The 12346-nt window shown below is 46.3% G+C and overlaps 1 protein-coding gene across 1 annotated transcript; it reads left to right on the plus strand.

Annotated features, from left to right (window-relative positions):
* The first annotated feature begins 8175 nt into the window (after positions 1-8175).
* Positions 8176-10092, plus strand: ARF6 (ADP ribosylation factor 6). Its single transcript, XM_058666424.1, has 2 exons — positions 8176-8315; positions 8458-10092. The coding sequence occupies exon 2, from the start codon at positions 8862-8864 to the stop codon at positions 9387-9389; it is 528 nt and encodes a 175-aa protein (XP_058522407.1). The 5' UTR covers positions 8176-8315; positions 8458-8861; the 3' UTR covers positions 9390-10092.
* The last annotated feature ends 2254 nt before the right edge of the window (positions 10093-12346 follow it).

A 12346-nucleotide genomic window follows, 5' to 3' on the forward strand; every position in this document is an offset into this window, starting at 1 on the left:
CCCAGACCTGATTCTTGTGTGTGCTTGCCAGTACAGGGTCCGGCACCGTCTGTCACACCAATCAGCTTATGGACATGCTGGTCATTGCAATTGCTGGGTCAGTTCCCAAACACTTTAAACACTTAAAAGCTCACTGGTTTCTTTCAGACAGACTTGAAAACCATAGATTTAGTTGATTTTCCTGAGTTTACACATGAATACAATATTCGGTGTGGTGGAAACAAGAACATGAGACTTGGATCAGAGCATCTGGATCTTATCTGCAACATATGGGCTGTATGGAAGTTGTTTAATCTCTCCATGCCATAGCTTCTTCAGTTGTAAAGGTGAATAATAGTTATGTATCATACAAAGAAATTCATTTCTGGCAGGAATACAGGTTAATGCCTTACCTAAGTTATGACTTGATAAAGCCAAGAAAAACTGAGGAGTAACTTAAAGATGTAATTTGGTTCTTTCCACTCATTTCTTTTCTTTTTTTAAAAATTTTTTAATTATATTTTTGACAATCTTTACATAGTTAATTAGGGTAAAAAAGGTTCAAGGGCTATAGGAAAGTGGGTATGTAGGGCATGCTCCGAGGTTCTTGCTCAAGTGGTTTTGATAGTTCACCAGTTATGAATCGCTGCCAATCTTGCCACTCCAAGCACAATGAGGTCTTTGAAGAATCCACTGATTGACATAGTCCATCTTAGAGTCTCCGTTTGCCCCGTATTTTGCTGCCAACATATAGCTCTTTCCACTCATTTCTATGACTGTACTTGACCTTGCTTTCTCAATGTTTTTTGTCTAAGGCCATAACTTTTAAATAACTGGCTAAAATATCAACAATCACAAAAGATTTTATTTGTAATTCTATCATTTCCATCTTTAATACTGCTAAAAAGCAGCTAAAAACCTCATACTAAGGTATAACCAAAACATTTCTCAAGGCTTTGATTGGGATACAATCAAATGTACAAAAGATGCACATTCTTTTAATTATACAGGTGGACAGACAAAAACAGAGAGTTCCTATTAGTTGATCCCTTCCTCCAAATGCCTGCTTTCTTTAATCTAGACAGTTTGATTCTGGGTTGCCTGGCCCAAGAATTCGCAATGATAGCTGGGATGGAATGTTATTAACCATGTACATAGTTGGTCCATCTTCTCTGTGTGGTAAGAATTGCCCTTGGCTCTAGAGAACGTAAAAAATATATGACCAGGCCATACTGAATGAATTATTTATAAGAGTCGCAGGAATTCAAAAATAGCAATAAATAGTCTGGGTGTTCTAGTGAAACATTCAATCTCATTTAAAAAATAAAGTCTCCCAGCCATTTTTCACTAATAGATATTTTTCTTATAAGATTTAAGCCAGGAGAGCTTATTGCTGAACAGATTAGAAACTATAAAATGGTATTTTCAGGAAAGACTGCTTATAAGTAAGAGAAATCTCTTCATTTATAGGCAAGGACTTAAAAATTAGACACAGTGTTTCATAGTTAATTTTTAGAATTTTAAATTGTTTAGGCATTCATTCATTCCAGTCACGGTTAGATACCTGACGTATGCATGCTGCCTTGTAGAACTGAGTACACTGTGATGACATTAACGTCTCTCCTTCCTTGAAACTTGCATTCTGGTGGAATACACATGGACAAACATTTAGTTATTCTTTTAACTTCTTATTTTCACTTTGGGAAGGAGAGAGACTGAAAGTGTGATTGAGAGCTGGAGAGAGAGCTGGAGAGAGATCTTCAAGCTGTTGATTCATTCTCAAATGCTCTCCTGAACTAGGGCTGGGCCAGAATGTAGCTAGGAGTCCAACAGTCAATTTGAATACCCCACACAGGTGCCAGGAACCCACTTATCTGATCCCTTTGCCTCCTAGGGTGTGCACTAGCAGGAAGCTGGCTTGGAAATGGAGGAGCAGGGACTCTAAACTAGCTACTCAGTTGTAAGATGCAGCCAACCCAAGCAATGTCTTAACTGTTGCATCCAACACCCACACAAGATTGACTTTTAATTTTATTTATCTTAAAATGTTTATTTTGGTTTAATTTGAAATGCAGAGGTCACACAAACACACATATGAGAGAGAGAGAGGTAAAGAGAGAGAGAGAGACTTTCATTTGCTGATTTACTCTCAAAATGTTCATACTACTTAGACCCAGGACCAGGTTGAGGCCCAGAGTCCAGTACTCACTCTGGCCTTCTCATGCGAGTGGTTGGTCTTAAGTACCTGAACTGCCATCTGCTGACATTCAGGGTGTACATTGGCACCTGAATGGAAGCAGAGGAGAAAGGACTTAAATCAGGCATTCCAATACGGGATGGAGGAATCCCAAGTGGTCTTTTTTTTAATGATTTATTTATTTTTATTGGGAAGGCAGATTTTTAGAAAGAAGGAGAGACAGAGAGAAAGATCTGTCTGCTGGTTCACTCCCTAAGTGGCTGCAATGGCTAGAGCTGAGCTGATCTGAAGCCAAGAGCCAGGAGCTTCTTCCAGGTCTCCCATGTGGCTGCAGGGTCCCAAGGCTTTGGGCCATCTTCTACTGTTTTCCCAGGTCACAGGAAGGGAGCTGGAAGGGAAGTGGAGCAGCTGGGACACAAACTGGCATCCATATAGAATCCTGACGAATGCAAGCTAAGGACTTTAGCCACTAAGCTATTGTGCTTGGCCCCCAAGTGGTATTTTTAATTGCTATACTAAATGCCAAATGCTGAAAACTATTTTTTTAAAGATTTATTTATTTTTTACTGCAAAGTCAGATATATACAGAGGAGGAGAGACAGAGAGGAAGATCTTCCAACTGATGATTCACTCCCCTAACGGCCTGAAGCTGCGCTGATCCAAAGCCAGGAGCCCAGAGCCAGGAACCCAGAGTCAGAAACCCAGAGCCTCTTCCAGGTCTTCCACATGGGTGCAGAGTCCCAAGGCTTTGGGCCGTCCTCGACTGCTTTCCGGGGCCAGAAGCAAGGAGCTGGATGCAAAGTGGGGCTGCTGGAATTAGAACCTACAGCCATATGTTAACGTGCTACTGCGCCAGGCCCGAAAATTATTTTTCAAATATTTGTTTCTTTCCCATTTCTGTGTGTGTGAGAAAATGAGATCTTCCAGTTACTGCATCACTTTCAAATGCTCATAAGAGTCAGGGCTTAGATGGGCTGGGGCAAGGCACTTGGAACTCCATTGGGGGTCTCATGTGGCTGCTAGGGACCCAAGCATTTGAACCGCCACTGTTGTCTTCCAGCATTCACTAGCAGGAAACTGGATTGGAAGCAGAATCAGTGGGACTCAAACTTGTCCTCTGATATGGTTTGCAGGTGTTCTGGGCAGCAGCTTAGCCTGCCCTGAGAAAGTTTTTTTAAAACTTTTTTAGCCCCAGGATAGTTACAGTGCCAGAAAGATACTAATGCTTCACTCTGCTTCTATTTCTAATTAAGTTCAGAAAAGAAAAGTCTGTGATGCTCTAAAATTAATTACAAAGGGCTGGGGGATGAAAGGGAGAGATAAGGGCAGTTAATCAATTAATGGCTAAACGCAAGCTGACAGAAATACTGCTGATGTTTGTTGAAACCTTGACTTCACATCTCAGTGGACACCCAGGGCTACCATGCTCTGTTTACATATAAACTTTCTGGATTATTAGCCCAGTAATGTTGAAGCAACAATCATTTTTCTATATACAATGTATTTATTCATTTCTGTGAAAGGCTGAGCCTCATAGAGAGCAGGAGATAGGATGTCTTCTACACAGGTCCACTCCCTAACAGGTGGCAGCCACCATATCTGGGCCAGACTAAAGCCAGGAACCTGGAAACTCCATCCTGGTCTCCTGGGTGGCAAGGGTCCAAGTACTTGGGCCATGTTTTGTTCCTTTCCCTATTGGTTTGCATGAGCCAGTGATGACAGCAGACTGAGCTGGGCCAGGCTGCAGCACCTACCAGTGAAAGTTAGGACTGGGCCAGGCCAGACTATGCCAAGTTGGGTCAGAGCAACCACTGGTATGCAAGAGATCTTTGGCTGGGATCAGGCCTGGTTGGGGAGCTAAGGGGATGCCCTGGCTGGGTTGTGGGTCCCACTGGTGAGTTCGGAGGCCAGAGTGGGGGCTGCGGTCTGGTTTGGACATGGATGTAGTGTCCTTTAGCATAGGTGTGACTGGGTCTGGGGCATGCAAGACTGGGCTAGACTCTAGCACCCACTGGAGCTCATGAGAACCGGGATGGGTGTAGGATGGGCTGGGCTACGTCTCTGTCCCTGCTGAGCCATGCATGAGCTATGTCTGGCTGGGCTGTAGCACCCAACAGTAAGAACCAGAATGGGTGAAGTCCAGTCTGGAAAGGCTACTGTTCCTAGTAGAATGGGAGGTGGGCTAAATAGTGCGGCCCATGGACCCATTGGTGTGTGCAAGATCTGGTACTGGGAGAGGACCTGATGGCAGAGCTTGCTAACTCCTCTGTCGGGACACAGTCTCTGCAGGGGAGTGCAAAAACTATGATAGGGAGTAGCCCAGACCAGGCCAGGTTATGGTACCCACAGGCTTACCTTTGGCTCAGATCTGGGGCAAGCCAGGCTGGGCCAGTTCATATCATCCGCTGGCAAATCCAAGAGCCAGAATGGTGTGTGGATTATGCCAGGTCGGGCTGCAATACCAGCCACTCCACATTAGGACCAGAACTGGGGGCTGGCTGGGCTGGCTAGGCTCTAGTCCCCACCAGCGTGAGCTGGAACTAGGAGAGGGCCAGGCTGGGCCAGGTTATAGCACCCACTGGCAAATGCCAAGATGAGGTGGGCTATACCAGACTGGGCTGCAGTGCTCAACCAGCACATGTGAGACCCAGGGGAGAGTGGGCAAACGCGGTAGCGTGGGCTGCAGGGAGTTCCCCTGCTGGGCCACTATTCCCGCTGGTAAGCATGAGAGCTGAGATTTGGGACAGACCAGGCCAGGCAGGGCTACAATACCTGTTGGCTTACATGTAAGCTGGATCAGGGACAAGCTATGCTGGGTGGACTGTACCTACTAGTACATGCATAAGCCAGCAGGAGTGAGGGTTGGTAGGGCTTTGCTGTAGCATCAGGTAGCACAGGGGGAAACCTCTATTGAGCTAGATTGCAGTACCACCTAGAGTGCAAGATCCGGGAGTGGGAGTGAGCTCAGTAGGGAAACAGTGGACACCTCCCTCTTGGGTTGCCACTCCATTGATGAGCATGAGAACTAGGACTGGGACAGGCATGGCTAGATAGAGAGTGGCACATGTGTGGGCTGGATAGGTTGAGCTAGATGGGCTTCAATGCCATTGACATGTATAAGAGCTGAATGGGATGTAGGACAGACTGGACTAGTCTGCTGCACATACTGCTGAGCATGGGAACCAGGGCAGGCGGCAGGCCTGGTGGAGGTTATTGCGGGTTGCTCCGACTAAGCCACAACTCGCACTGGTTTGTGTGGGGGTTGAGTGTGCTGTGGGCAGGATTGGACTGAACTGCAACATCCATTAGTTAGCCCTGAAAACAGGGCTGGAGGGCCCGGTGCGACAGTGTAATGGTTAAGGTCCTTGCCTTGAACATACCCTGGGATCCCATATGGGCGCTGGTTCTAATCCCAGCAGCTCCACTTCCCATCCAGCTCCCAGCTTGTGGCCTGGGAAAGCAGTCGAGGACGGCCCAAAGCCCAAAGCCTTGGGACCCTGCAACCGCATGGGAGACCCGGAAAGAAGTTCCTGGCTCCTGTCTTCGGATCAGCGTGGTGTGGCCATTGTGGCCACTTGGGGAGTGAAACATCGGATGGAAGATCTTCCTCTCTGTGTGTCCTCTGCTAAGAAGTGGAGCAGCTGGGCCTTGAACTGGCGCCTGCATGGGATACCTGTGCTGTGTGCGGTATCTTTACCCAGGGTGCTACAGCACTATGCCTGAATGTTCTTTTTTTTTTTAGATTTTTCTTAAAGATTTATTTATTTTCATTACAAAGTCAGATATACAGAGAGGAAGAGAGAGAGAGGAAGATCTTCTGTCCGATGATTCATTCCCCAAGTGACTGCAACGGCCGGTGCTGCGCCGATCCGAAGCCGGGAACCAGGAACCTCTTCCGGGTCTCCCACACGGGTGCAGGGTCCCAAAGCTTTGGGCCGATCTCCACTGCTTTCCCAGGACACAAAGCTGGATGGGAAGTGGAGCTGCCAGGATTAGAACCTGCGCCCATATGGGATCCTGGCCCGTGCAAGGTGAGGACTTTAACCACTATGCTATCGTGCAGGGCCCTCAAAGCTATTTCATATGATTGCTGTTCATATCAAAATATTTTAAAGTACTTAGGACAATGTTTTGCTTAAGAAATACAAAACAATTCATTGCATTTTCTCTAGTGATAGCCTTTCATTTTACAGAGGAAGAAATTTCACGAAGATGGAGACTTATGGACTCACAGCTACATGGAACAATGACTGTGCTCCCATCTTCTGACTAGAAATCCTGGTTTTCATTTTAGTGCATCTGCAGGATTAGATCACCGTTATATTAATAACTATTTCAAGTTTAAGTTCGCAAGATTATTTCACATGCCTGCCATTATTGAATTTTCCTGCTTAAAGTCATGTATTTATTTTATTTTTAAGTTGTAAAGGCTAGGCAGAGTTAGAAGAGACCATCAACCGGCTGGTTCACACCCTAAATGGTGTACAGCAGGAACTGAGGGAATTCGAAGCTGGGGGCCAGGACTTTCTTCTTGGTCTACCCTGTGGGTACAAGGGTTCAAGTACGTGAGCCACCATTTGCTGCTTTCCTATGCCATAAGAGAACTGGGTCTGAAGTAGAGCAGTGGAGACTAGAACTGGTATCTAAATAGATGCCAAGGCTGCAGGTGGAGGGCCAGCCAAGTACACCATGGTGCTGACCCTTGAAAAACATATATATTTTTAATTTATTTTCATTTTGCTTGCATAAGAACATACAGCGAAGCCAGCACCCACAGTGCTCCCAGTAGTCTAGTGGAAGCTAGGAGCTGGGCACTCCATCCAGGTCTCCCACAGGAGCAGCAGGGACACCAGTACCACTGTAAGCATCAGTGGGAAGCTCCCTTAGGACCTGGGAATGTAACTCCACACTTTTCCACGGAGCGAGGTGAGCCCACAAATATTTTAAGTCCAATCTTCCTTAAATGGTAAAATTAAAAACATTATGAGTTGCTACAACATCCTCATTTAAAAACAAATGCATTTTCTGGTTCCTCCTCCCCCCAGATGTTGAAGCTTTCACCTTGTTTCAACCTTTACGTCTGAGTAACCACTGGATACAAAAAGATTTCCTTCGCCTTCCACAAACATTGTATTATTTTATCCTGAGGTAGGGTGGGGTAAGCAAGGTCAGTTTACACAGGCGATAAGGGAGCAAGGTGAGGCGCCTAGATCTCAGCCGTCAAAGCAGCCTTTCAGATAATGAACTCTACACTAAGATAATACCAACAGTGGGTGGGTGAGGAGCCGCTACCAATCATACTGAAAAGAACTGACGGTGGAGTAAGAAGTTTATCGCGTTCTAAAAATGTTGAACGCGTGGCAAGGCCGGAGACACTCCTCAGAGTTAATTTTCAAGAAACGTGGGCTGATCCTGATGAAACACATGAGGGTTTCACGGCGAAGCCAAGCCCGGAAGAAGCGCGCCCCTGACTGGCGGATCTACGCCAAACGCGAGCCTCCCACGTGTCTGCCAGCAAGCACGGAACGCGAGCCCTCAGGAAGCGCAGAGGAGGCCGGAGAAAAGGTAAAGAAGAAGAAAACAAAACAAAAAAAAGCGATCGAGGCTCTCTGGAGATCCAGCGCGCGCCAAGTGCAGGCGCGCTGGAACTTCTCCGGGTCTCAGGGCCGGCGCGAAGCTCGGAAAACAGGCCCGGAAGCGGCCCGGTGGGAGCGTTCGTCCACCGGCCCCACCCATTGGACGCCCCATTTCCCTCAAACTCAGGGGATCCGCTCCCCTGGCTCAAGTGGCGGTGGAGGAAGGGGCGGCCAGAGCGCTGCGAGGACAGGCGGAAGACCGGGAAGCCACAGGTGGGGCGCGCAGGGCGGATCGCTCGGGGCGCGCGGGCTAGCTCGGGCCCTCCGGGACGCCGTAGCCCCGCCCCCTCCGGCGCGTGGCGCCCGTGACGCTGGGCGCGCGGGGCCGCTCTCCTTCCAGAGGTCGCTCTTGTCCGAACGGTCGGCCTGAGCTGCGCCTGCGTAGTCGGGAGGGGAAGTGAGGCGGTTTCTTCGGCGCCTTTTCCGGCAGCGGCAGCGGCGGCAGAGCTGGGAAGGAGGAGGTGGAGGCAGGAGGGAGCCCGCGCTCGGGGCGGCGGCTGGAGGTAACCCACCCCTCCCCGGCCTCCCCCGCTGCCCCGCGCTACCCCAGGGTCCGAGCCGGGCAGACGGGTCGGGGCCCCGGCCTGCGCTCCTTGTCCGGGGCTCGGGCGGTAAACTCCCCTCTCCCCCTCTGTGTCTCCGCAGGCAGCGCGCTGAGTTCCCGCGAGGGATCCATGAGCAGACGGGGCGGCCCGGGTCGGTGACTAGCCCGGGGTTGGCGGGCCGTCGGGCGGGCGCGGAGGACCGGGCACAGCGGCGGCGCTCGCGCGGCGCCTGGCGGGGGGAAGGGCAGTTCCGGGCCGGGCCGCGCCTCAGCAGGGCGGCGGCTCTTCCCCGGCGCAGGCTCAGGGCCCCGGCGGCCGGAGGAAGCAAGTTGTGCGGTCGGTGATGTCCGAGTGAGCGGCGCCCCCCTCGGAGGCGACACCCACGCAGGCCGCACGGGCGCCCTCGCGGCGGGAAGGCTGCGTTTCGGTTTCGAGGCGGCGGCTGTGTTGGTTTGAGGGGACCCGGGACACCTGAATGCCCTCGGCCCCGGCTCTTACGACGCGATGGGGAAGGTGCTATCCAAAATCTTCGGGAACAAGGAAATGCGGATCCTCATGTTGGGCCTGGATGCGGCCGGCAAGACCACGATCCTGTATAAGTTGAAGCTGGGCCAGTCGGTGACCACCATTCCCACAGTGGGTTTCAACGTCGAGACGGTGACTTACAAAAACGTCAAGTTCAACGTGTGGGATGTGGGAGGCCAGGACAAGATCCGGCCGCTGTGGCGGCATTACTACACGGGGACCCAGGGTCTGATCTTCGTGGTGGACTGCGCCGACCGTGACCGCATCGACGAGGCCCGCCAGGAGCTGCATCGCATTATCAATGACCGGGAGATGAGGGACGCCATCATCCTAATCTTCGCCAACAAGCAGGACCTGCCCGATGCCATGAAACCCCACGAGATCCAGGAGAAACTGGGCCTGACCCGGATTCGGGACAGGAACTGGTATGTGCAGCCCTCGTGTGCCACCTCGGGGGACGGACTCTACGAGGGGCTCACATGGTTAACCTCTAACTACAAATCCTAAGGAGCGGTCTCCACCCAGTTCCCCGGAAGGAGAGAAATCAAAAACCCATTCATAGGATTATCACCACCATCACCTCTTTCAATCGCCACTTTCTCTTCTTTTGAATTTGAACTCTGGAGTTACTGTTCTATGGTTTAGGGAGGGGGGGTTGGGTGTTTTTTTTTTTTCCTTTTTTCTGCTTTGCGTTAGGATGCTCTGATCTGACATTTGACATGCTCACAAAGTGCTAGATGCTCTTGTTGACTTCCAGCAAATGGGGTGGGGGAAATAGAGCAGTTCTTGGTAAAATCCTTTATAATAATGGTTTGATTTTTTTTTAATTTCTAGAGAATCTTTTTCCCCCCCAAAATGTATGCTTTTTTCCCTTTTTGCCCAGTTTCCTTATCACTTGCTGTAGATGGCTTATTTTGCATTCATGCAGACTATGTTGCAAGTCTGTTTCATCTAGTAAATTGAAAATTATTGCTTAATCAAACTGCCGTTTGTCTTTTATATTTAAGACCCCCCCCGCCTTATGAATTCTAACTTAGTAATTTCAAATGTGACCTAAGACCAGTATACGTAAACTTAGCCCACAGTGGCAAATTATGAGTAATATCATTGTAATATGTTCCAATTGCACATCACTATGTTAAACAGGTAATGTAACAACCTCTTTGAAATATCAGCTTTTAACTCCTAAAACATACATCATGCATGAGTAGAAATAAAAACCGGGTTCCTCATAACAACGAATTTACGCTGCATAAAATTATGAAAGTGTAACCCTCCAAGTACATGGAGGGTTTTCCCTTTTTTTTTTAAAACATCAAAACCAGTCTTTTTTTTCCAGAAAATGGAGCAATAATGGTGTGTGCCACACACAGACATTTGTAGATATTTTAAGATACTTTTGGGCAAAACTGGAATACTTTTACCTTGTTTAAAGTGTCTAAGACCAGTAGTATTAAAGTTACTGAAACATTGGTTTGTTCATTAATAAAGCATTTAATGATTCAAATTATATGCACCTTTTACCTAGTTGGAAAAAGACGCATTCTTGGTTTCACATTATTGCAACTGATTAAGCTGAAAATGTCATTTTTTAGTAGATGAGTGATCCACATCTCCATTAATTAGAACACTGGAAAAGATATTTTATAAAAGAGATATTTAATTTTCTTTGTGGGATCAACTCATGCAAATAGTCAGTTAACCTGTTGGTTCAGTAGTACACTGTCTCCTTTAAGGCAATGGGATGAATGAATGTTGGATGTGTAGACTAAAGGGATGACAAAGCGGAAGTGGGGTGAAGAGAGAACCTACAGATGACTATGAATGTAAACTTATTTTTCTTCAAGGGTAAGCAGTGTGCTCACTGGTGATTTCCAGATCCTAACAAAATTAATTGGTTAACAGGTTAGGACCAGTAGCTATATTGAGACCACTATTATAGTAGTACGTTGAGCCAAATGTAAATGCTTGATATGGAATTGTGAAGCACCATCTGGTTCTTACATAGCCTTAAGGATTAATTTTAGCGATCCTGAAGGAATTAAACTTAGGGAATTTTAGAAATGTAGACTGCAAAGGCAGTATACAGGAAAAGGTGGAGTGGGCTTTGTTTATGAGGGTGTTTGAAATCAAAATTGAGCGGGATATCATGGTATAGTTGGACAGTATTGGTCCTTCATGCTTTGGCCATATTGTATAATGGAGCTTTTACCAAAGATAATATGACAAGGGTAAGGCTATTTTTAAAAATCAACCATTCAAAGTAAAACTCTTGACAAAGCATTTTACTTAACGCTGATTAGAGAAAGGTGCTATGTTGTAGGCTCCTGCTGGTGCAAAGGGACTTTTGAGTTCAAGATGCAACTAAAGTACAAGGTTGTCAGTTTCACTTTAGTGAAAGTATCTCTAAAAATGAAGCTGAAACACTTCCTAAGATTTTGGTTGCTTTTTAAAATTCCCAAAGCTCCACCATAAATACAATTCTTAGTGTTTTAAACGATTACACTTAAGGTACATAACATGGGTTATACAGATAGAAATGTTATAGTAACATCCAGAAACCAAACAAGCACAAAGGTATAAATGCCTAAACTGGAGGAAACTTGAAACCCTCATGTTAATTCTTAAATGTAGTATTTCTAACTTTTGACAGATTTGGTAGGCAGCCATTTTTTGTGTGTCTTAAAATAACTGGGGGTATAGTTAAAATTTTATACATCAAGTGATTGCTATTGAATGTTGCAGGTGAGATGTTATTTTTAGTTTATTTGAAATGTCTAAATGGATGGGAGGGGGGAAGCAAATACTTGAAATCTGAAAGACTCTAGACCTTTTGGTAAGAAATTGTACATTTCACCTACATTTTCTTTAAGAATATAAAAGGTTTATAATTGGTGTAGTTAAATTGAACCCTAACTATTGGTGATTATGGAGCAGGTAATTATAGCCTGCAGAAAAAGTTAGTAATCTAAGAATTTAAAAAAGAAAATCCTGACCATTTTTGTTTAATTGCATCAATTTCTGTATTTATGTGAATTTATAAGCAGTAAGTTAATGAATGAGGTTAATCTTGTCTAATATAAGTAAATGAGTCTGTGATTTCCCCAAACTAAAAAGTACAGTATTTGGAATTGTGTTCTTAATGGTTGTAGTGTTGGTAAAGCACTAATATGCAGAAAATAAAGGAATTACACGTGCAGTTTCTCACGTTACGTTACTCATTTCAACTAGACAAGTGGGACATGTGGTGTGTTGGGCTATGTTTTTCTGCAGTATGTAGTAAAAAGTGACTAAATTTAGGCATCCCCTTTTATAAGAACAAAAAAAAATAGATTTGGTTTAAGGAAGTTTGCCTACTTTTGATTCTATAAAACTTAATTTGACTTTATGACATTTTAGGACAAACAGTTGAGAATAACTTTTTACATAAAAAGCAGAGTCCTACAACATCTTTGTTGTTTTCC

Source organism: Ochotona princeps, chromosome 6 (genome assembly GCF_030435755.1).
Source record: "Ochotona princeps isolate mOchPri1 chromosome 6, mOchPri1.hap1, whole genome shotgun sequence".
NCBI classification, from domain to species: Eukaryota; Metazoa; Chordata; class Mammalia; order Lagomorpha; family Ochotonidae; genus Ochotona; species Ochotona princeps.